The sequence below is a fragment of the Dermacentor andersoni genome, chromosome 3, assembly GCF_023375885.2.
Source record: "Dermacentor andersoni chromosome 3, qqDerAnde1_hic_scaffold, whole genome shotgun sequence".
In the NCBI taxonomy this organism is placed as follows: Eukaryota; Metazoa; Arthropoda; class Arachnida; order Ixodida; family Ixodidae; genus Dermacentor; species Dermacentor andersoni.
Genome location: NC_092816.1, coordinates 216,408,912 through 216,434,962, shown reverse-complemented (window position 1 = coordinate 216,434,962; position 26,051 = coordinate 216,408,912). Strand labels below are relative to the sequence as shown.

Genomic DNA, 26,051 nt, shown 5'->3' with positions numbered 1-26,051 from the left:
ATAGGAGAAGATGATTCTTGGAATTCTATACTGGTCGGTATGAAGTTCCCAGAAAAACGGTGGAAGTCAGCGGCCGTCAATATTTGCAACTGTGAAAGATCTTAAGGCAGCCCATAAAGAAGACAAAAATCTTAAAAACTAAATTATGGGGTTTTACGTGCCAAAACCACCATATAATTATGAGGCACGCCGTAGCCAGGGACTCTGGAATAATTTGGACCACCTGGAGTATTTCTAACGCCCACCTGAATCTAAGTATCGATGACGACGTGATCTTAGTGCCTTCAACGAAATGAAGTCTGTCGTTCCCCCTGGGCAAAGATCAACCTTCTACTCATTTCTAGTAGAAAAGGGAGCGTTGCAAAACCGTTACCGACTACCCTCAGACACAATGGTTCAAATGCTAGTGCCTCAAATGTGTCATGTGCTTACTTTGGCGCATGAGAGTCTGATATCGGTGCACTAAGGAAGAAACAGAATAATCAATCGCGTCCAGGAATCCTTCTACTTGCAGGGAGTCCAACAGGCAGTGAGAAGGCACGTGCACTCCTGCGAGGCATGCCAGCGAACTTATCGAAGATCAAAGTCGGCAAGGCACCTCTGGGGCGCACGCCTTTCAGCGACATTTTATGCGAACGAGAGGCGGGGGGTGTCAACTAAGCTTAAACAATACATTCTGACCTTGGTTGATCTCGCCTTGTTGATTTCACCTTGTCAGCCATTGATTCGGCTACGGTGGCTGAAGGACCGGTCGAAATGCAAAAATGTTTATGATTGACATACATAAGAAATAAGTAAGGAGCAAGAACTGCACCTTGAAGAACGCCAGAATGAACAAAACAATCACTTACTTGCATTCACTGCGAGATATTGATATACATATGAAATGACACAGGCAAAAGCACTTCGCGCTCAAGAACGCTACAATAAACATCTTAAGAATGACGTATTTGTACCCACTGCGACACGCTGCCTTCGATTTCGAAAAAAGGCTGAGATTCCGGAAACTATGTTACTATTGCCACAAAATACCAATGGTTTAGTGATCAGCTCAATGTTAGAATGTACAGCAAATGCTTTGTCGAAGTCTAAAAAGACTTCATCGATTTCGCCTGCGTCATAACTTTAACAAAGTCATGCGTAATCGCAGTAAATTGACTTAGAGTATAAAGACTGGATCTATAACCATGCTGTTCACTCTAAATAAGGTTATTTGTTTCTAGGTGTATTATGAAGGCTTTGTAGACTATATGTACCATTATCTTGCCGCGTGTACTTGCCCGTGATACGGGAGGGTAGTTTGCTATTTAAGTTTAGAACCCGATTTGTGTATTGGAGTAATTTTCGCTTCGCGCCAATAATAAGCATCTTTCTGACTTCGCATAGAAATTTCGTATCTTTTACTGAGGTAATTCACCACACAGACTGCTTAACGTCTTAAGAACGTATTCATAATGGAACCGAGCCCTGTGACTTCTCTTGTGTAGGTTCATTGAAAGATTAAAGACGCCATTCGCAGTTTTATTTACTTTGCCATGTGGTGCTCTAAAGGATAAGCGGGAAACGATGTATGCAAGGCTGATCGTATAAACGCTGATATGAAAAAGCTGTCAAAATGATTAGCTATATGCTTAGGTTCACTGACAATTTAGGTTGATATTCATTTTGTCGAAATGGAGCCGTGTTCTTGCGATATATAATGCCAGAATTTGTTAGAGCTGGGTGTAATAACAGAAGGTAATGTGACGTCATAGAATCAAGACGGCCAGGTGCACTTTATTTTGAAGGACTCTCATTAGGCTCTGGAGGTTAACGCTAATACCCCTCTTGCGCTGACGTTTTATTTTTATTGTCAGCCTAAATATCTCGAGTCATCCACAGATACTCTCGACGTATACGTTTTTTTCTTTCAAGAAATAAAGCTAAATCCGCAAACCGAGCTAGATCTCTACAGTGTGACCATAAATCCATTACGTCAATCACGTCAGAGAAATAGGCGTAACTATCTCTAAGCAGTTTAACACAGCAAGATAACCTGCACGCATATAATATATGATAAAAACCGTCGAAGACTTTTGTGTTACTTGTCTTACTCATATCGGACATAACATCAAAAATATTGTATGGCCTGAAATTCTGTCTTCTACGTTCAATGTGCAGTTTTCAGCAATACTGCTTAGAACATATAGTCAGTAAGTGAAGATCTGTAACTCCAGTAGAAGTCACAATGAACGGTTTTAGTTTAAAATCTATATGCTGCCAGCGACACTGATTCAGCACTTGCAGAATCTCTGCTATAACAGGGGAGATCAACCTAGTTTATTCGCGCCAAATTAAATCCGCTGTTAGTTTTCGTTATCTTTATTTGGCGTGTGGAGAAAAGAAGTCGGGTATTTTGCCTAGATACTCAGTGCATCGTTAGAGCTCGGTACATGTCACGTAAAAGAAACTTTGTACCGGTGTAACTAACTTTGGGCCGTGCATTTCATGATCTTCAATACTGCTTAGCAGTGAAAGACGTAGCTGCTCTATCATTAAGGCTACTCCGCAACCCCATCGCGTTCTGTCATTATGAACCAGATTAAGGAAGTTAGTAGCAATTTTAGCGTCCTGAATTCGTGCGTGCAACCAGGTTTATGTTATTATAACAACGTAGGGACAGTGGGAAACAATTATTCTGTTGAGTAGACTAAGTTTATAAACCATGCTACTAAGTGAAATAATTCAGGCCGTCGTGCTTCGTCATTCACCTGTCCTCCCGCTTGGACACACTGCGCTGGAGGCCTCAAACAGGAGCTGATGCTTGTTGCCTTAATTGGACTTTTAGTGTTTTTCATTGATTCCTATTTTAAGGTTGCCATCAGACATTAACTTAGCATATTTCAGCTAGACTTTAAAACCTCTGGTTGTGTCGTCTGCGCTCGAGCGCTACGTCTGCGCGTGCAAATTCCTTATACTCTTTTAGGAGTGTTCAGATATAGAGAACACTCCGTTTTTCCTAAAGCTTGTGATAGACAAATCATTTTGCCAGTGAAATCGAAGAAGATGACTGGGTAATGACGCTGAGTATTGCGCTTGCCAATTCTGTGAATTCTTTCCAAACAATTTCCCTGAGTGCCAGCTATGCCTTTTGAAAATATCAGCTACGGCAAAATGTTCTAGTCATTTTTGCCTTCTCATCTGGTGTTACTAAGAGCGTAAATTATTGAATTATTGCAACGACCCCCTCATTTATTTTGGTAGCAACTATACGGACACGACGATCGCGGCTCAATCTTGCGCGCCATATATGAAGGAAAGCAGGGCTTCGACTTTGCCAACAAGTGCGCGGCCACTCGCGGTCACGCGCGCCGCATCTCGAAAGGGCTCTGCACACGGCTCATGCCTTTGTGTGTTCTAGCCGCTGTTGCGTTGAAGCGATCGACCGCACGCAGGCAACTTCGCTCGCTGCTGCTGCCGCGCTTCCTCGCACCAGCGTTTTGACAGCGTGTCCGCGCTCATCGAGTGCGATAAGTTTACGTTTGCTTGTGCGCGCTGACACCACGCTTGTTAATTCAGTTAGTAAGCGAATCTTTCCAAGTATATGGGCCCAATAAGACTACTGTCCTTACTTCATGCAGCTTCCAGTACTTTCCTATGGCAATCAATGCTTTGCCTTTCGCGCGAAGTGGCGACACTTTTTAGGTCACGTAGTTCTCGATTTTTGAAATCCTTGTTTCTGTACTTAACACTTCTAGTTCAAACTTCTTCAGATTTGAGGCTAGCTCTTTCAGTGATTTGTATGCTTCAGATTGCTCCATTTTTCCTCAGCATGTTGTTGCAAGGTATAGCATCGGCTTCGGATCCTCTGATTGATCCTGAATTCAGGTCGACATGTCCGGAGGCTGGCAAGAGTAATCTAATAACTGAATAACAACCTTGCAATTGTGCAAGAACACTATGTGGCTTCGGCAACATCGTCAAGGTCAGATCATCGTCTCAATTTACTAAAGCAACGTAAATCATGAAAGAGAGAGAGAGAGAGAGCAAATGATAAATGAAAGGCAGGGAGGTTAACGAGGACTGAGCCCAGTTGGCTTCTTTGCACTGGGGAAAGGGAAGTGGCGCGAAGATTAAAAGAAGGGAAAGTCCACTGGGGATATCGATCGGTCATTCAGAAGAAGGTGTTCACGAAAAAGAGGTTTCGTGAGGATCTGCTTCTTGCCAATGTCACCAAGCCCACTGAAGGGAATGGCAGTTCGTGTTCCTTTTATGAGCAGCCGTGGTTTCTGATTCATTCACGTCACTCATGTGCATACACGATGGTGGCGAGTCAGGCTTGATTTAGTCATCGATGTTGTATACGATGATAATCCGCATTGTCGTGCTTGCCGAAAAGCTGTCATTGTGCGGAGCATGTCTCGTCAGAGAAGCGATGGAGCCGATTTGCCATGCGACGATCTGAGCTCCAAAAAGCAAGCTTGTGAGTATATGGAAATTCGATAGTGTGAATAAAGTCCAAAGTAACAATTAAAGTATAGACGAATCAAAGGCTGTAGTAAGGTTTCTTTTAGGGGCGCAAAGAGAAGCAAGAAATGAAACAGCGCTGGAAGACATAAGCTCCGCGTCCTTTGAAGTAGGAGTGTCCAAAGCTAGATGTGCTTCCAAAGCGGCGGTATAACGTAGCCTTAGAACAGTTTAACGTTCCATGTGCCGGCCAGCAAGTGTAGCGTGAATGTCAAAAACACTACTTTGTAATATGACGAGGTAGTGATACAACGACGACAGCGATCTGCCAGGCGTGTCAGTTCACAGTGGAAGCAGCGTGCAAGAGGAAACACTCGCGCAAACTCGATGGCAGCTGCTGCAGCAGCATAGGTCCAGTCAGTTGATCGCAACCTAGATAGGCATGAACCACTTAGCTTCAAGTCGACAACCTGCATAGGCTGCGCTATAGCGCTGGTCAGGAAAAACGGAAGAATATTTTACTTACATTGTCAAAGACTGCTAGAGATATTTCATTTCATTTCATTTTATTTGGGCCGATTTACAAGCAAATGGAGGGGGCCAACGTAAATGTTGCTTATAGGCAGCTAGAGTGCTCCCTGGCCCCCTTTACATATTGGCAGACCGGTGGCAAAGAACACTTTCAGAAATGAAAAACAAACAACGGTGGGTTACATTCATTAGAGTAATTACATTTCTTTCACTGAATACACGTGATTTTACTGAACCATGGTGATTTAAATCGTAGTTTTCGCCAGACAGATGATCTCCGATGGCGTCAAGGCATGGATGTCAATGCCGGCTTCTAGACAAAAATTTAGTAGCCGTGGCGAGGTATTTGCGACCGTTTGATGGCCGCAATTTGTTCTCGAAAAAGGTATGAGCCATTTTTCATGGCTGCGCGTCTCATGTGTGGGTATATTCTCTTTTAAGTTTGCTATATTTGTTATTAAGTTGCTTCTATATTTTACCTGAAAGTAGTAGGTGTGTCTGAGTTTGTTTGTAGAGATGATGACTTTTTGTTATGTTCTACTTGGTGAAAAGACCTTCAGTGTGTGAGTTGTACAGTACATTTGCGATAGCGCGCATTATTATTTTTTTTTGTATCAGTAGTATTTTAGAGTGATTGGAAGCTGATGTTGTGCCCCATACAAGATGGAAATAATTTACATGTGAGGCGAACATTGCATTATAAATGATCAATTTACCTGACGTTGGTAAAAGGTAGCGATTTCGATGTAGTGTACCTGTTATGCGGCTCAGTTTCGGGAGTATAATATCTACGTGAGCGTCCCATTGCAATGTGCCGGTAAAGTATACGCCAAGTACTTTTACCGTGTGAACAACCTCTATTTTCTCATAGTTGTAAAATATGTTGTGGGTCAATGGAGTCCACGTGCCTCTTGTTTTAAAGATGTGAAAAAGTTGTGTTTTATTCGAGTTTGTTTTAAGAAGTTGTCCTGGCTCCATTTTAAGAGATGTGTTAAGAGATTGTTCGCTGCACCAATGAGGCCTGTATAAAAGTTGTTTGATAAAAAAAAACACTTTTATCATCTGCGTAGTTTATGAATTTTGCTTCTCGGTGGATAAGAACTATGTCGTTTATGTAGATGTTAAACAGAAATGGACTAAGGATACTTCTCTGAGGTACACCTGTTTGTATTTGTCGTGTAGATGACATGCTAGTCTTTATAGACACATATTGCTGCCGATTTCTAAGGTAGGATGTCAGTAACTGAAGAAGAAGGCCCATGATGCCATATCTTTCAAGATTAAGTATTAGGAGGTCATCATTTATGCAGTCGAACGCTATTGTGAAGTCTATAATTAGACCAACTACAAGTAACTTATTTTCGAGGTTGTGCAGTATGTATTCTTTCTGTGCTACAAGTGCTAATTCTGTTGATTTACCTTGTTGAAAACCGTATTGAGCGTCTGTTATTATATTATGTTTATTGCTGAAAGGTGTTAATTGGTTAAGAATGATTTTTTCAAGACCTTTAGAAAACTGCGAGAGAATAGATAAAGGACGCAAATTTTTTTATATCAAGCTTGTCACCTTTCTTATATAACACAATTACTTTTGCAATTTTTATTTTTTCAGGAAGAGAACCTGATGGTATGCATAACTTATAGATATAAGCTAACACCGCGGCAATGTCACAAATGACGCGTTTGATAGGTCTTATTTGGAGGCCATCAGCATCGCAGCTACATGAATTTTTCAGTTTGAGAAAAATTGAACGAACCTCGGTAGGGGTTGTTGCTTGAAAAAAAGAAATTGTGTCCATAGTTGCAGGGAACTGAAATGTATATGTTGGGCTTCGTGATTAACGGGAATCAGTGTCTGTAAAGTAATCATTAAATGCGTTAACTAAACGATCTCCGTTTAAAAGGCATCCGTTTACAGAAACTCTTTATAGGTTCAGTGTTTCATTTGCGTACCCATTATTTCATTTAACTTGTTCCACATCTTTGTATGCCCCTCCCATGAAGAAAACGTACGTAAATAATAGCGATTTCTTGTATTTCTTAGCTCTTTCTTTAATTTATTTGTAAAAATTTTTAAGCATTTTAGATCCTCGCCTTTCCAAAATTTTATAAACCTGGCATAAAGTTTATCTCGTTTCTTTATCTTTTTTAGAAGCTCTTTGGTGATCCAAAGTTTCCGATAAGCTTTGTGATTTCCTTTCTTGTGTATGGAATGTTGCTCATAAACAGCTGAGAATTCCTTTAAGGAAATGTTGTATGCTGGCTCAGCCTCGTTTTGTTGAAAAACCTCCTTCCAAGATACTTGTCTCAAGGCCTCTTGAAAGGCACTTAATGTGTACTCGTTTATTGTCTGAAATGTTTTTTCAGTGTTGTCTTTTTCGGTTTCGTTTGCTCTTGTGTGGATAAACATGACTATTGGCATGCGGTCACTAAGAGGAGAGCTTAAGACTCCACTAGTTACTAAAAATGGAAAATAGTTCGTTATAAAAAAATCAAGAGTAGATTTCGTAGTTTCTGTTATTCTCGTGAAGGATTCAACTGCATCGGAACTGATACCATCGCAACTAGCACCATCGGAACTGATATCAATGTTGAAGTCTCCTCCTAAGACCACTTTATATTTGTTTCCTGACGCAAATTCTAGCATGCGCTCTATAAAGTGAAAAAAGGTTCGAATAAACGATCCGGCGGGCGGTAACATACTGCAAAGAGTACACCCGGTGTTGGGACACACAACATTTCACAGTTTTCTGTCATACAATAATACTCGGCTAACAGTTTACATGTTACAGAATCATCTGTCAAAACAGCTAGATACTCCTTAACCGCGAGGTGAGGTTCGGTTTTTATGAAATAGTTTTTGCAAGGCAGGCGAAACACATCATCAGAGCAATACCATGTTTCGCTTAGCATGACTACATTGCATTGACTATTTATATCAGAAAAAAAGTTTCTAATTCATGTACCTTGCTGGAGACTGATTGAACGTTCATATGTATGAAAGACAGTCCCTTCTTTTAAGTGGCCAAGGACGTGAACAAATCCTCCTTGCCAATATGTCCCAAATGATTCATTTCGTCAAAGATTCAAATGATAGCAACAAGAAATTGGCGTTCATTCCAATAGAGCACGAAGATCATTTTCACCCTTAGTGACAATTGCTGATTCACCGTTTGCCCTACGCACGAGAACTTTTGCATTTGAGTGCCACACGATGTTGTATTTGCCCATTCTTCGGCAGTGGCGAGGAGCTTCCTCGAGCGAGAGGTTAGGTTTTCGTTAAGGAAGATGTTGCCCTGGTTGTCCTTCAAGGCTCGCCTTTTGGCAATCCATGCATCCCTTAGTTCCTGCCGTGCAAGGCGGATAATAATTCCTCGCGTTTTCTCTTGCTTTGCCGGGAGCCTATGAACTGCCACAACATCTTCCCCAGATAGGGGTTCAAGTTCAAGCTTCTTTGCAAGATCATTTACCTTTCCGCGTAGGTTTTCACTGTCAGCCTCAGGTATACCGTGTATCTCGATGTTAAGACGTCTGCTGTGCCACTCAAGTGCGTCTATGTCAGCCTGAATCTGATCGAGCTCCCTAGGAGAAGCGTACATCTCTATTTTTTCTACTTTCCGTTGTACAGTGTTTATTTAATTCCTTTTCGTGGCTCTCAAGCCTTTTTTGAATTTCATCAAAGTGAGCGGAAAGTGTTTGGAGGGACTGTTCAATCCTGTCTACCTTGTTTGGCAGACTAGCAAGCAAGTTTAGTTTTTGGTCCATTTCAGCATTTTTTTTTTATTATGTCACTTTGATTTTTACACGCTTTGGCAGAGGAGGAGCTTTTACTTCCTGTAGGTTTGCAAGACTCTCACCTTCAAGTCTTTTTGAATTGATCTCGTTTGCTCTTAATGGCACTTTCGGCAACGACGGAGCAGGTACCGCTATGATACAAAAATTCACATTGTGAACAAGTCAGAAACAATTCGCTTTCATCAATCACAGAGCGACATTCACAGCAACGCGACATAGTTTGCAACTGTACAGGCCTATGACTTTCCGAAATGGGGCTATAAAAACAACAAATGAACACAATACTGTAGACTGGCTGTAGCGGAAAGAGCGTGTTGCAAGATATGTAACGCAGAGAAAGAAACCAACCTGAGAAACACAGAGCGACATGTGCCATGTCCTTTGCGCTCCACCGCCACAGCCAATATGATAGGAAACGCCCCCGGCTAAGTTACGTGCTGCGCTTCGTCGACGACCATGGCCGCACACGTGGTCCGCCTTGCGAACAGAAGGCGCGAAGTTCAAATGTCCAGTTTAGCAGAGGCGATGAAAATGCTTTTGACAGGTAGTATAGTGCTGAAGATGGAAGCAGCGAGCCAGATGCAAGAAAACTTGTACTACAGGCCTGTTGTAGTAGAGTTGGGTCCCCAGCCAACCTGAGAAACACAGAAACAGCGATAAGTGCCGTGTCCTGTTCGCTCCACCGTCACAGCCAATATCATATCAATATAGTGCATATGAGCGAAGAGAAATAATTTCGGCATACTACTGCCATAATGCGAATTTAATCAGCGTTGTTATTGTACTACGTCTGTTTTGGTGTGCTGCTATCGAACTGCCATTGCGTGATTAAAAAAAAAGAAGCATGTCCGACCGGTGATTTTGATGTCGCCTTCCTTAGCATGGGGCCCGATTCTCTACACATCTGACCATACTTTCGTGCCTACAAATTGCTCATAAGAATGTTTTGTCTGATTTGTGGGCGCCTCAAATGAACGTCGTAATGGCCGAATTTAGATGTCCTATGAACGAACTTTTGCGACATTGTGGTTGTACCTTCTGCCTTTGCAGGTGGGAGCAGTAAACGATAAACGAAGTTTCACACTACATTCGTAGACCCATACTACATATTTGTTTGTATATTAGTGATATTTATATTCCCGGCTCGACGGTCATCATGAAATGGTATCCCAGTGCAATCAAAGCGAAAAAGATATTTCAGCACACAATTGCGGTCTTATCAGTTAACACAGTTGCATAACATCCCCAGTTGATCTGCAGAGCCTAATATCAGGAAGATTACCTGGTAACACGGTAATGGAGAGTCACAACCTTATTCCCGTTCGTATATTGCCAGACCATAGATAAGTCAGTCTGTTTACTGAAAAGAGACAGCACTACCACCATTGGCTCAATAAAGAAATATTTTAGTGATGATGATTGTGTACAGAAACAAGGTAAACGTGTTTCTGTAATGATATAATAATTGAGTATTTTTGAATATGCTTCTTTCCAGGACTTACAGGACGTGCGTACGTAGCACCGTGGTGGGAAAGATTGCCATTGATGAAGGCACCCTCATCAGAATTCCAATTTTTTCTATTCAGCATGACGAAAAATATTTTCCAGATCCTGAGGTATTCGACCCTGAGAGGTAAGAGTGCAGAGGCTAGAGGGGTATACTGCTGCGAGAGGGGATATAACTTGTCGCCGTACCAATTCAGGCTGATGTGGAGTTCCAATTGAGAACAGGAAAAAACGGACAGAATGTAATAGTTCGTTGCGCATCGCTGTTATAGGCAAATATGACAAACTGAAGAATTGAATCCCAGTTGCGATGGTAAGGTAAGCGATACTCAAACTTCGGAAAGATTCAGGAAGCAGCATGAAGTCATGCAGAAGAAAAACTTTGGTTCTCCTGTAATTGAGATTGCATGTAAGCATGAAATGGCTACCGGCAAAGCAGATTAGTTTTAGCTGATACTAGCCACAATCTTAAAAGAACTATAGTGCATGTAATCAACGGCACACTCCACCGCACCACACACGAACCTCCCTGCAAGCGTCGTCCCGACCAAGCAGCCATCCGCGGCGCGACCGACGCTGCCTGCTTGGTCACGCAGCGGCCAAGCAGGCAGCGTCGTCTCTCGAGCCGGCGCGAAACACGCACCGCGGAACTCACGGACCGCTGGCGTTGGATAGGCAAACCAGTCTCAGTGCCAAACGATGAAAATCAAGTGTATAGTGGCCCATTCATTTTCAACGTAGCGATTGCAAACTACAATACTCCAGCGTACTAGAAGTGATGGCTTGAGTGATATTGCATTTAATTCAGTAAAAGGCATTTAATTCAGTAACAATAACAGCACTCATGGAGGCATTACGTTATTAAGGAGTACAGGAGGCATACGTGAATGTCGCGAAATATTAACATATATTCCACAGCTACCTTGCTCTTGCACAAGAAAAGTATACAATTATATATCAAGAAAGAAAAGGGTCAGATAAGGAGGCAGAATCTCTCCAATGCTATATATTGCATGCTTAGGGCAAGTATTCATGATATTAGAATGGGAAGGCTTAAAAGTGTGGACCAGCGGTGAATATCTCAATAGCCTCGGGTTTCCGGATAACAGTGTCCTGTTAATCAATTTCTTGATTAATATCAACATGCATCAAGCGCCAGAACAGGAGCCTGTTTTGTCCAAGCTTCGACGACGGCCTTTCCTGCGTAAGCTTCGCGATGTTACAGTTATTCGTAGATTTCTTTGCCAGAGCAAAAAGTGTGGAAAAGAAAGTAAAAATGGATTCATCTATAGTGCATTCTAAGAGCGAACCACAATGTGTACTTAATCCTAATAAACTTCCTGCAATATGTAGGGTTGCCTACATTTTATATAGTTTTTTATGCCGTAAGGCAGCCGTCCTCGTAATAAAACAAACGTGCAAAGTACGCTGAAAGATTCTAAACGGATTTTTTTTTACTTGTGCGTTGGTCATCGTCATCGGCATTATCCAATTATATAAACCGAATGTTCCTGCCCAAGTGCAGCAAAATCTTCCACATTCTCGTTTCAGTTAAATAACATTTATATCGTCAGCAAAAAGGAGATAGACGTAAGAAAACCGTTGCGTAAACTCATACATTGTTTTATATTTTTATGATTGCAATAACGAAATGTATCCTTAAAGGCGTGCTTTTCCTGGGTATCGCAGTATGGGTTACCCACGAGAAACATATCGATTGACTATGCTTCTTCATGAGACCATTGTAGTGTTTTACTATGGCCGCATTAAAGTGCTCAAAATGTGGTTGGCCTTGCCCGTCTGTTTATTTCCTTATGCTGAGGGCGATCGTTGTCGTCAAGCCACCTCTTCTTTCTGAGCTTGATCATTATCACAGGTTGCATAAAGCTACATTCACAACCAAGGCCACCGGGAGTCGAGCCTATGTCACTGCAGCAATGGGAATTCGGGAGCTGGGCCGGCTAACCGTTACGCCTACCGCCATCCCGCGCCAACTTCGATATACCGGCCATCCTGCTTCTCGGTTTCATCGCATGCCAAAAGAGATTAGACGCAGATAAGAAATAAGATTGCTTGAGCGTCTGGATTACAAATGACCCTCACTTGGTCAGGCTACTCTCATCAGAGGGCATGTTGGCTTGCCGATCGTCGCCTTAGCTTATTCGTAAATTTACTTTCGTTGACTGTATTGGGTTAAAACTGAATTGTTGGACATAACTAAGCAGTACCATTTTATTCTTTTGTTCTTGTCTTTTCGGTTTAACCCTGAAATACTCAACCCTTACTTTACTGTAGGAAAAATCTCATCATCAGCGACTTAAACACTCATTTACGCAAATAGTGAGTTTTAAAAATAGCACAAGGATATTCCGAAGTAATGTCGCTGCCATTCAGGGTCGGCCCCACATGTAGGCGAAAGGGCACCGCACTGCCGACTCATATGGCCGCCTACTGAACGATTAAAGTCGAAAATGTGACTATTTTACAGTTCTCAAAACTTATTACGCTGAACACGTTGCGCAAGATAAACTCAACGGCAATATTATGCATTGTATTTACGTCAATATCACCTCATTAACCACTTCAGTAAAGCTTCGATTCAAATACGTTTTGTCAAGTGCGCTGGAATTGATAATGTTCTCATTAGTTGTGTTTCTTTTACCTACCTGCCTCTTCCAGAAATTGAGAGCAAAATGAGGCACAGAGGTGGTCAAAGGAATCCTGGCACGGGTCCTTGCAGGTTACTTGCAGTGGATAACGCTGTGGAGGGGCTGCCCAAGTTAGCTGGCAGTGACGCGGAGTCGAACCTACCGAGACCTATTCTTCGACATTATTCGTTGGAGCTCCGTAGCAGCCGGTGGACGAACTGTTCCAACCGATGCTGGGCAGAAACGTGACTGCCGCTAGTTTTTCAATACAAACATATCCACTTACTGCAGTCAACAAAAAGTTAATTATTTAATTTTAGTTGGGCTGCAGACAGCCGTAATTAATTAAATTAAATCTAGTTTTTTTTGTCGATTTCATGCAGAATACCCTCAAAATTACTGACTTCTCTGAAAAGACCAAGTGTGGAGTTTTGCCCCTGCTGGACTGCTTCTCAAAAGCGTTTACAATCCGTGTATACAAGGTGTTGAAAATTAATCTTTGTGGTTTTCTTAACGTTCGGCACAGGGAGGCGCGCGAAGACCACCTTTGCAAATAAGTTATGGGACCAGGGGGATACAGTGTGAGATGATAATTACGGCTGTCAGCAGCCCAACTAAAATTAAATAATTAACTTTTTGTTGACTGCAGTAAGTGGATATGTTTGTATTGAAAAACTAGCGGCAGTCACGTTTCTGCCCAGCATCGGTTGGAACAGTTCGTCCAGCGTCTCGGTGCTGCGAGATATCCGACTCCAAATTCTAATTGTTCGCACGCATGCAAGAGAGTTCGGATCGGCGGATCGGGATCGGCTCCTCCCTGATGTGACGCGGCTGTCGCCTGCCGCGTCTAATCTGACAACGGGGCGGAGGCATCGGCAAAGATGACAGCTGCCACCCTTCACCTCTTAGCTGGCCAAATAAAAAGAAAATGTAAAAACCGGAATCGCTGACGCAACGCACGACCGCGCCGTCCGTAACGATGGCGGCAGCTGCCATGCCGAGATATTGGCGCGTGCGGAGAAGCCGGAGGGCAGTGCGCGTGTGTAAAAGTGACTAGACGAGTCGGCATGGTGATGGCCTGGGCTACAAAAATAAAGTGACTGCGTGTTTACATGTACACTATGTTTCATTTAAATCAAGAGCAACAACTGCACGCCACAGGGCACTGGCATATCTTGATTTCGCCAGCTGAGAGGGGAAGGGGAACAGCGATCATCCTCGCCTATGCCTCCGCCCTGTTGTCAGACTAAACGCCGCACGCAACAGCCGCGTCACATCAGGGAGGAGCTTTGCGCCGATCGTCACTCTCTTGCATGCGTAATTATGCGAACGACAAATAAAATTAGGAGTCGAAAATCCCGGAGCACAGGCATGCTAGACGAATTCTTCCAAGTGAAACTGTGTACAAAAACCACTAGCCTCTAACTTTTGAATACAAATATACACACTTACTGCAGTCCATTTTATTTATTTATTTATTTATTTATTTGTTTGTTACATACTTCTGGCCATTTTTGGAGGCCTTAAGGCAGGAGTGACAACAGGAATACAACTGAATACATGCACAGTGCACTAAAGCAAAACAACATCACATAACAAAAGAAAAGAAAACATCAAAGACACACGCGCCAATGCGTACAAGCGAAGGTATGAACACTGATTCTAATACACAAAATGACAACGTGCGCACACATTTCAAGTGTGAAGGCGCCTACAGCGCCCAATTTCTGATGGCTTGTAGGAATCAATCAATATTTGGCCGTTCAACCACATCAGCAGATAAGGCATTCCAGTCTGGAATCACCCAAAGAAAGATAGAGTACATGAACATGTGAATCCTGCATTTAAATTCAGATACGTTTCTTGAGTGAACAGACCTAGTAAAGCGGCTTACGGCAGGCGCTATGAATGCGAATTGATCAATTCTTAACATTGTGATCTAGTGAATGAAAAAGTTTTAACCTCTCATGATAGCGCCTTGTTTCAAGTTTTTCTAGTTCTGCTCTTTGTAGGAGTTTAGATGGGGATACTTTCCAGCTATAACAGTTGAAGATGAACCTAACAAAATTTTTGATATTTTCTATTTTAATTTTTAGCTTCTGTCCAGGGATCCCAGGCCACTGCAAGTGTACTCCAGTATCGGCCTAATTAACGTCGTGCACGCCAAAACTTTATTATAATTTATTTATTCAATTTCAGTTAATTGGACTACTGAAAGAGATAATGATCATCTCACTTTGTCCCCCTGACCCCATAACTTATTTGCACAGGTGCTCTTCGCGTGCCTCACAGTGCTTCATTTTAAGATAAACATAAAGCTTAATATTGAACAGCCGGTAAAATAAATGTACAGCATCGAAGACCCTGATATTCAGTTATACAGGAGGTTTCAGCGTCAAAAAAACACTACACTGAAAACAAAAATGGGTAACCTGGAGGCAAAAGAAATATAGAAAAGAAAGCTGGTTAAAAAGCATCAGGAAAAACTTATTCACCGTATGTTACCGAGTGTTGCGGCACAAATGGAAACTAAAAAAAAGTAGGTCAAATTTCTGGCAGTCAGATGGGGAGGACGCGTTCGGTTGGTCCTGCCGAAGAGCAGGCTGCGTTCAGCCGAAGACTGACGGACTTAAAAACTTTATTGTTTGAAGTATTTACAGGGAGCGTGTGGAGCAGTCCTTAAGGGGCCGTTCCTTATAAAGACAAGGTGGGCACCTCATTACAGGAGCCCATTGGCTGTAGCCGCGGCTCAGGCACGGCCGACCAGGGCCTTCTGGCTCGCCAGGTCGGAGCAGCCGAGCAGGGCCGCCTCCCAGTCCTCCCGGGTAAGGTTGTATATAGGGGGAAGGTGAGGGGTTGATTGGCATGCCAACACCATGTGGAAAATGTCCGAAGATTTTTCCTCACAGTGCGGGCACTTCCCTGTGCACGCAGGGTCAAAATGTTTTACGATTGCCGGGCACGACAGTGTTTTAGTATAGAGGCGAAGGAGTAAACGCTCCTCCGCCTTCGTGTGACCCTTACAGGGCTTAGGAAAGATTGCATAGCCGTATTGGTAGTGTTGGGTGATTTCCTTGAACCTAAATGCCGGATTGGGGTCGTAGTCCGCAGCGACGGGAGATGAGGGCGAAGCCCGGAGAGTGAGCACGCGGGCAGCGGCGTCGGCCGCTTCGTTTCCCTCGAGACCCTCGTGCGCGGGAGTCCATATTATCGTGCGGGACGCGGGGACCCCGAGATAATTGCTGCCTTGAAGTAAGCGGTACGCCAAATACGGAATAAAGCCCCTTTAGATGTTTCTGCAGGCCCCTCGTGAGTCGCTAATAATAACCCGCGAGTCCTGATGGCCACCTCTTCCGCCTGTGTTATGTCTTGTGCTTTGAACGTAAGGCCGTTCACCGCGGTGTTTTGGTGGACGACTGCGGCCGTATACCAACCCCCATGGTGTGAGCCGGAGGCGTCCACGTAGAATACTCCGTGCTTGTTCCCATAGTGACGTACCGATGCTTCCGCCCGCGCGAGGCGCCGGCCACTATGGTCGTCTCTTGTCATGTCAGCCGGAAGAGGGCGCACGTGCAGGGCGTATCTCGAGATATAACAAGGAAGAAGAAGCATGTGCTTGCTGGGGTAAAGCTAGGGGAACTACAGAGCATGTTTTATTAGAATGTGAGGACGTCTACCCAGCGGTTGATTTAGGCACCACTGGCCTCCTTGAAGCCCTTGGGTTCAGAGGGAGCAGTGGTAAAGCAAACATGTCCGCAATAGACATTAGTAAGAGGCGACTGGAGGATTGGTGGAAGAAAAGTAGGGAAACGACAAAAGACGGATACGTACAAAAGCACAGTTCGCAATAGGGGATCAGAAAATTTGGGCGTGGTAGTTCAGAGTGTTTTTTTTTCTTTTTTCATTGTTTAACCTATGTAGGATATTAGGCAGTACAGTAGCAAGAGCTTGGTGGCGCAACCCACTGCCCCGTTCCAAAGGGGACGCTAATAATATCCATCCATCCATCTCCAGATTTCCGGGATGCGCACGCGCTCTTCCGTCAGTGTTGGATGGTGGATGTGCACTCGGGCAAGAAGGCGGCGACCCGACGGCGTCATTGAGAGCCTTGTGTAGTGGTTCGTCAAGTATGCTTCTCGGAGTTCCGCGAAGGTGTTGACCAGTCCCAGGCCGAGGAGGCGCTGGTTGGATGTGTTGATCGGGAGGTCGAGAGCACGCTTGTAAGTTTTACGGAGAATCACCTCGAGGGCGTTCTCGTCAAACCTGCGAAGGTGGAGGTGAGGAGTAGAGTACAACACTCGACTGGTTACAAATGCGTGCGCCAGCCGCAAAGCGTCTTTGCACCGTAACCCCCCGCGTTTATTGGAAACCCGGCGAACCATGCGGCCCACCTGGTCCCCCGCCTTGCGCACTTTGGCCAGTGTTGTGTAGACTCGGCGGTGTTCATGAATAAAGAGACCCAGTACTCTGAACTGATCGTGTTCTGTGATGGGTCCATTTGGTAGGGACAGTTCGATTTTGGTAGTGTACTTCGGCGAGGGGCGAATGTGCACAAATTGCGATTTGGCCGGGGAGCATTGAAAACCGCAGCGGCGGGCGTAGGCATCCACGATCTCCGCCGCTTGCTGCAGGTTGGCTTCAATGTCTGCTACCGATCCGTGTTTAGCCCAGATGGTGATGTCGGCTTACAGCGCGTGCTGTATGCCTTCTACATTCTCCAGCTGAGCCGGGAGTTTCAGCATTGCCAAATTGAATAGTAGGGGTGAGAGGACCGCGCCCTGCGGGGTACCTCTGGTGCCTAATTGGTAGGGGCCGTGTTCTTCATCTTGCATCCGGATGTACGATTGCCGGTCGGAGAGAAAATGCTTAACGTATTGAAACGTGTTGTGTCCGCAGTTGGTTCGGGAGAGGTGTGTCAGAATTATGTCGTGTGTGACATTGTCGAAAGCCCCCTTCAAATCGAGGGCGAGTTCTGCCTTGTCATTGAGGGGGTATTCGACGCGATTTAGAATTTCGTGGTCTAGTTGAAGCAGAACATCTTGCGTGGACCGGTGCGGGCGGAACCCGAACATGGTGTCTGCGAAAACGTTTTGGTTTTCCAAAAACTGGGACGGCCTATCTCGCACCATAGTCTCCATCAGCTTTCCCGCACAAGACGTGAGGGAGATGGGGCGGAGGTTGTCCGTGGTTATGGCTTTTCCGGCTTTCGGAATGAAAGTGACCAGGGCGGTCTTCCATTCGATTGGGAGGGGTGCCTCACCGAGCCAGATTGAGTTTATGTAAGCGAGGAGCGCCTCGTAGGCCGGGTCGAGAAGGTTGGCAGGTAATTTCACTGTTATTTTTTCTCTTCCCGGCGCCGTTCCTCGCTTCATTTTAGTGAGGGCCGCCTTCAGGTCGTGGAGCCGGAACGGTTGGTCCAGCTCCGCGTTCTCGGAACCTGCATACGAGTACGCTGGCCCTCGGGGGTCCTGTTGTATACTAAGATAATGATCGCGTAGTTTGCATGCTAATTTTGAGATGTCTCCGTCGAAGCTATGGATAGCCCGTTGGAGATGTTTTAGTGTCTTGGCTCTGGTTTGATTCGGATCGATCAAGGCGCGAAAGAGACGCCAGGTGCTCCGGCTAGACATTTGTCTAGCGGCCGTGTTGCATAGGTCCACGCAATTCGATTCAGCGAGCTGGGCCGCGTACTCTGCTGCTCGTTGGGTGAGCTCGGCAATGAGAATTTTGAGCCTCCGATTGTGTTTTTGGCGGCGCCACCTACGGACGAGGCTGTGCCGCGCCTTCCATAAGTGCAGGAGGTGGTTGTCCACCTCCGGCGTGGCCTCCGATAGTTGAACTTGAGTTTCCGTCGAACGAAGGTGTGCAACCAATGCTCGTGACCACGCGTGGTAACCTTGTTCGTGGATAGGGGCCGAATTAGTGTAGTTTTGCCGGAACTTGGTCCAGTCGGGTAGGCGGGCTTGGGCGTGGCATCTTGCCAATGGTTTGCTTCTGACGGTTGTGTTGAGTATGCAGTGGTCACTGCCGAGGGTTTCCTCGGTGTTGGCCCATTCTGCGTGTCTAATGTTTTTCGTGAAGGTAAGGTCCGGACACGTGTCCCGAGTCACGGAGTTACCCACCCGCGTTGGATGTGCAGGGTCGGTGTGAAGAGTCAGGCCTAGCGTAGACGCAAGTTCCGCTAGCTTGCGCCCGCGCTTTTCTTCACGCACGTACCTCCACAGTGTGCTGTGAGCGTTGAAATCACCCACAATCACCAGGGGTCCCTGCCCGCAGCCTTCAGGGCGCGACAGAAGAGGGCTGCGAAAGTTACATCTTTGAGCTTGGGAGAACAATAGATGTTCAGTATATGAAATGGTGCGTTTTGTTTCTTAAGGGGAAGAAGGGTGACCATCACATAGGAATAATCAGTGTTGAGTTCCAAATCAACCTGGTTGGCTGTATAATTTTTGTGCACGCGGATACAGGAAGAGGGGTCCTGCTGGAACGTGGTATAATTTGTAAGGGTGGCGCCGCTCCCTGTCTCCTGGAGGGCAACCACCGTGGGGAGTGAAGCGAATGTTGACAAGAAAAGCCGGAGGTCCGCCCGCTTGGCGCGGGAAAGGAATCCCCGGCAGTTCCATTGGGTGATTTGGATTGGGGTGGCCGAAATGGTACGGGGAGAGCGCCTAATTGGTCCCCATGGTCATTGAAGGGAAAGACCAATTGCAGGGACGCTGCTCCGGAGCCAACACTCGCGGGGAGGGGAGCATCCTCCATTCCGGAGAGCAAGCAGCTGTCATTGTCTTCTGCTTAAGTTTCAATGTTCGGCGCGACGTTTTAGGACAGCGGCCAGACAGGTCTTTGATAAGACCGCCGGTTCTTCTGACGCCACGCGAGGATTGCGCGATGTGCTGTGCCACAATTGTCGGTATGTTTTCAGGTATTTTGGCGATGGCGGAGCTGATTGCCGCGGAAATTTGACTTTCTAGGGTGTTGAAACGGGCGTCTATGCGGGCCTCTAGACGGGCCTCAAGTGCAGCTTCCGCGCTCAGTGCTGCATTCGGTGCCGCGGGCTCACTCTCCATAGCCTCAGTTGCGGGGGTATAAGGGGAGTGGTAGGCTGTTTTAACTGCGATTCCAGGAGCGTAATTTTCTTGAGAAGCATCTCAATTTGGCCCTCGAGAGCTGCTATCTGGGCTTGCTCGGCACTGCGTGCCGCAGGGGGGGAGGAGGTAGGGGAAGAGGAGGCAGCCCTGCCCGTACCGCACACCTGCGTTCCACGTTTCACGACGTTGGCCCAGGCCCTGGCCTCGCCTCGTGGTGGCGACGTCGACAGCTTTCCAGTGCCGCCTTGTGGTGGCGGCTGCGTCGGTGGTCGCTTGCCGGCTCCTCCGGTAGGTGGCGCCTGCTTCTCGGTGTTGTCGTTCCGGCTCGGTAATTCACCGGGGAGGCCAAGATGGCGGCTCTTCTTCTTGGCCGCTATTTTCCTCTTTGTCCCGCCCTTCGGGGCGGCCATCTTGTGTGTGCGGAATTTCACCGCACACTCCCGTGAGTTTGTGGCGTGTCCCCCGCCACAAACAGAGCACCGTGGAACACACTCGTGAGGGGCCCGCACCCCCTCCACAAGCGGGGCTTGTTGCCCGCAGAGTCCGCACGTGTTCTGCTGCGTGTTGGGACAAGCATCCGCTCGGTGGCCTACAGCCCCACAAAGGCCGCAGGCCGGGATTGTCCGGTAGTAGGTTTGCACTGGGATGAGCATGTTCTCATAGTGCACCAAACGCGGTTTCTCCCTCCCGGCGAAGGTTCCCCGAGCTTTGTTAGAGGAGCCGAATTTCCTCACCTCGACAATGGTGCCTGCTTTCCATTGCACCTGCTCTCGAAGCGATTCAGTGGTTTCAGAGTTGCTGACGACGATGACACCGTGGCAGATATCGCCTCCGTCTTGCCTAAGGTATCCGTGGAGCGGAATCGCCCCACGCTCGGCGTTGATTGAGAAGAGACTTGAGAAGAGACTTGATTGAGACTTGACGGCAGCCGCGGAGCACATCGCACACGTTTCTAAACTGCTCTTCTGCAATTGCCAGGTTGGTTACCTTACCTCCGCTCCTTTTTTTTTCTCTTTTTGCTCCGCTTCTGCTGTCGTAGTGTATAAAACGGTTGAACATTTCAGCATGTTTTTGTGTCTCTTGAAGTGCCGCAGTCTTCTTCCTTTTTATAGTGCAAGACGTGAGAAATGGGCCGTTGTAGTGCTTGCCGAGTTTCGCTGGACGATGCTGACCACGTTATAGTTTGCTCTGAGTGCGAGTTTGTTTTTCATGTAGGGGATTGTTCTGGAGTATCTGAAAAGGCGTTTATTAGCAAGCGCGAGACATCACTGAAAACGTGGAAATGCTCCTTCTGTAAGCTTGTCGGTGACAAGAGCCATGTTCTCGCTGCAAATCAGGCATCTGATAACAACATCCTTGTTAAGTTGGCAAAAATTGACCGCAAGCTAAGTTCTCTTCTCGAGCTTCCGGCACAGGTTTCATCATCATTATCATCATCAGCCTGGTTACGCCAACTGCAGGGCAAAGGCCTCTCCCATACTTTTCCAACAACCCCGGTCATGTACTAATTGTGGCCATGTCGTCCCTGCAAACTTCTTAATCTCATCCGCCCACCTAACTTTCTGCCGCCGCCGGCTACGCTTCCCTTCCCTTGGAATCCAGTCCGTAACCTTTAATGACCATCGCTTATCTTCCCTCCTCATTACATGTCCTGCCCATGCCCATTTCTTTTTCTTAATTTCAACTAAGATGTCATTAACTCGCGTTTGTTCCCTCACCCAATCTGCCCTTTTCTTATCGCTTAACGTTACACCCATCATTCTTCTTTTCATAGCTCGTTGTGTCGTCCTCAATTTGAGTAGAACCCTTTTCGTAAGCCTCCAAGGTTTCTGCCCCGTAGGTGAGTACTGGTAAGACACAGCTATTATACACCTTTCTCTTGAGGGATAATGGCAACCTGCTGTTCGTGATCTGAGAATGCCTGCCAAACGCACCCCAGCCCATTCTTATTCTTCTGATTATTTCCGTCTCATGATCCGGATCCGCCGTCACTACCAGCCCTAAGTAGATGTATTCCCTTACCACTTCCAGTGCCTCGCTACCTATTGTAAATAGCTGTTCTCTTCCAAGACTGTTAAACATTACTTTAGTTTTCTGCAGATTAATTTTTAGACGTACTCTACCGCTTTGCCTCTCCAGGTCAGTGAGCATGCATTGCAATTGGTCCCCTGAGTTACTTAGCAAGGCAATATCATCAGCGAATCGCAAGTTACTATGGTATTCTCCATTAACTCTTATCCCCAATTCTTCTCAATCCAGGTCTCCGAATGCCTCCTGTAAACACGCTGTGAATAGCATTGGAGAGATCGTATCTCCCTGCCTGACGCATTTCTTTATTGGGATTTTGTTACTTTGTTTATGGAGGACTACGGTGGCTGTGGAGCCGCTATAGATATCTTTCAGTATTTTTACATACAGCTCGTCTACACCTCGATTCCGTAATGCCTCCATGACTGCTGAGGTTTCGACAGAATCAAGCGCTTTCTCGTAATCAATGAAAGCTATATATAAGGGCTGGTTATATTCCGCACATTTCTCTATCACCTGATTGATAGTGTGAATATGATCTATTGTTGAGTAGCCTTTACGGAATCCTGCCTGGCCCTTTGGTTGACAGAAGTCTAAGGTGTTCCTGATTCTATTTGCGATTACCTTAGTAAATAGTTTGTAGGCAACTGACACTAAGCTGATCGGTCTATAATTTTTGAAGTCTTTGGCGTCCCCTTTCTTATGGATTAGGATTATGTTAGCGTTCTTCCAAGATCCTGGTACACTCGAGGTCATGTGGCATTGCGTATACAGGGTGGCCAGTTTCTCTAGAACAATCTGCCCACCATCCTTCAACAAATCTGCTGTTACCTGATCCTCCCCAGCTGCCTTCCCCCTTTGCATATCTCCCAAGGCTTTCTTTACTTCTTCCGGCGTTACCTGTGGGATTTCGAATTCCTCTAGACTATTTTGTCTTCCATTATCGTCTTGGGTGCCACTGGTACTGTACAAATCTCTATAGAACTCCTCAGCCACTTGAACTATCTCATCCAGATCAGTAATGATATTGCCGGCTTTGTCTCTTAACGCATACATCTGATTCTTGCCTATTCCTAGTTTCTTCTTCACTGCTTTTAGGCTTCCTCTGTTCCTTAGAGCATGTTCAATTCTATCCATATTATACTTCCTTATGTCAGCTGTCTTACGCTTGTTGATTAACTTCGAAAGTTCTGCCAGTTCTATTCTAGCTAGGTTTCATGCATGGAAAAATCTGTTCAGGTCTTGTCTGATCATTTCGACGCTATTCAACAGCGGCTGGATACTCATGATAAAGATATAAAAGACGTTAAGAGCCGGTTGGAGAAAATTGAGAAACAGGGCGCATTTCAGCAGCTCTCACAGCTGGAATTTAATGTTGAGGACCTTGAGGACCTTGAGAGACGGAGCAGGCGATCAAATCTGGAAATTCATGGTTTGACTGAGGATGACGGAGAAGACCTGTTGAGTAAAGTAAATGGAATTGCCGGAAGATTACAGGTTGCTTTGTTGTGCAGGCAAGATGTCGTAGCCCTACATAGGTTACCTGGAAAGCCCGGGAAGCCGCGAGGAATCATCGTACGTTTTGCATGCCAGGAAGTGGCCGATGCTTGGCTCGCTAACAAACGAAACCTGAGAAACAGTGAGGATAGGGTTTACATAGCTGACAACCCGACCCTCCGTACAAGAAAGCTTCTCTACTTTGCTAAAGAATGGGCAAAATGTTCTGGCTATAGGTATGTTTGGTGTTCTAATGGGAAAGTCCTGGTACGTAAAAATGGTGGCGATCCTGCGGCTGTTGTAAAATGTTCTGACGACGTTTCTGCCCTAGCTCGTTAATAAGAGATATCTTTGAGCTCAATAGAACCATTATGCACCTAGGCTATAAAACAAAGACAGAATGGTTCTCTACATTACGCGTACAAAAAGAAAAGAATTAAGCTGTATACATCTAAATGTGCAATCTGCGAATAATAAAACAACAGACCTGGAAACCTTCTTTTCAGAGATAGAAAACTTGTGCGATGCAGTTATGCTTACTGAAACATGGTACACTGACGCTAGCAATATTTTTCAGTTACCTAATAAGAAACTTTTCCATTTAAACAGAGAATCAGGGCGTGGAGGAGGCGTTTCCCTGTTTGTAAATGAGTCTATATGATGTGATCTATCTGGCGACTTTTTGTGTACAAATGAAAATATTGAGGTGCTATGCGTTGAAACCAATGATACGTTATTTGCTGTTTGTTACTGGCCACCTGATGGCAGTCTAATGCTTTTTTCATGTTTATGGATAATCTGTTGGCATTTGCCAGTGAAAACCGAAAATGTGTAGTTATTGGTGGAGACATGAATATTGATATAGGTTCTGAAAACGCAACGACGCGCGAGTTTGTAAACACATTTGTCCAGAACGGTTGCATTAATGCATTGAATCAGCAACTAGGGTTACAGCTAGAAGTGAAACTACGCTTGATCTCTTTTTGACAAGTTATCACCCTTCATGTACTAGCAGTTGTGTTTTGGCGCATTGCATAGGTGATCACAAGCCAATTTGTATGTACGATGAATGTGCACATATTGCGATACGCAGCAACGCATCTGACATATTTTATCAGGCCATTGCTGAACAAACGCTGCAGGCATTTCAGGCAGAATTAAGCGAGGTAAGCTGGGATAATATCCTTCAGGAAAATAATGCGGAAGTGACTTACACTAAGTTTATCACAACGTTTGTTGATGTGTATTCAAAACACTTCGTCCGCAAAAAAACTAAACAAAAATTTCAAAAAGTCTTCGCTAACAAAATACCTGTTTAAGAAAATAAAGAAGCGTGACCAGCTTTATGGTAAATTTGTAAAATACCGTGACCCTGCTCACCTGAAGGCTCTTAAAGAGTATAGAAATAAACTAACCAAAGAGTTAAGAAAAGCAAAAGATGCATATTATTTGCAGATGCTTTCTTCTTGCTCTCAGAGCCATAAACTTTGGAATAACCTGAATTTTGTATTGGGGCGACAAAGAAGGAGCGAGTCTATAGAACAAATTGCTTACAAAGGACAGAAGTTATCACGGCAAGAAATGGTCGAACAGTTTAGTAAACATTTTGTGTATCGCGATACCTATGTTACTTCTGTAAAACTTCCTGACCTTACTTTCCCTCCAAATCAAAACACGCTCTTTTTCCAGCCTACAGATGTTCATGAAGTGCATACAGTATTTTCTAGTTTGAAAAACTCGTCATGCATTGATCCTGATGGGATTCAAATAACACCCGTAAAATTTGTGCTACATAAAATCACTGAGCTACTTGCACACATACACAACTTATGCATCTCAACTGGTGCTTTTCCTGCAAAGATGAAGAGTGCGAGAGTAACAGTACTTCATAAGAAAGGCAACAAGCTAGACATAAATAATTACCGGCCCATATCTGTTCTCCCTATCTTTTCCAAAGCTTTAGAGGAAATAATATTTGTTCGTTTAAACTCATTCTGTAATAAGCACAACTTAATTATCGAATCTCAGTATGGGTTTCAAGAAGACAAGTCTACTGAGTTATCCCTACTGCATCATAAAGAACATATCCTTACCAATTTCGAAAACAAGCTCATAACTCTCGGTTTATTTGTAGATTTCAGTACAGCATTCGATTATATTAGCTACAATATTCTTTTTCATAAGCTCAATCGTTATGGAATTACAGGACTTCCTCTTGAATTTATTAAGTCGTATCTTCAAAATAGACGCCAATATGTAGAGATAAATAACTTCAGATCCCAAGAGAGGTTTTTATACTTTTCGGAGTACCTCAAGGCAGCATTCTGGGTCCCTTGCTCTTTAATCTATATGTGAACGATATTGTAAATATTCATTTCAATGTAAAATTCTGCATTTACGCAGACGACACCACTATATTCCTAACATCACGTTTTTATACCGAGCTTATCACAACATCAAATGAAGTGCTCCTGATACTTAGTACATTTAAAAAAAATTAAATTGTGGGGTT

The 26,051-nt window shown here is 44.9% G+C and overlaps 1 protein-coding gene across 1 annotated transcript in view; it reads left to right on the top strand.

Annotated features, from left to right (window-relative positions):
• Positions 1-26,051, top strand: part of LOC126536368 (cytochrome P450 3A9-like) — a 357,446-nt gene that overhangs the window by 255,395 nt on the left and 76,000 nt on the right. Inside the window, exon 12 of the mRNA XM_050183303.3 lies at positions 10,268-10,405. Within this exon, the coding sequence (XP_050039260.2) occupies positions 10,268-10,405 (138 nt within the window). The remainder of the gene's footprint in view (positions 1-10,267; positions 10,406-26,051) is intronic.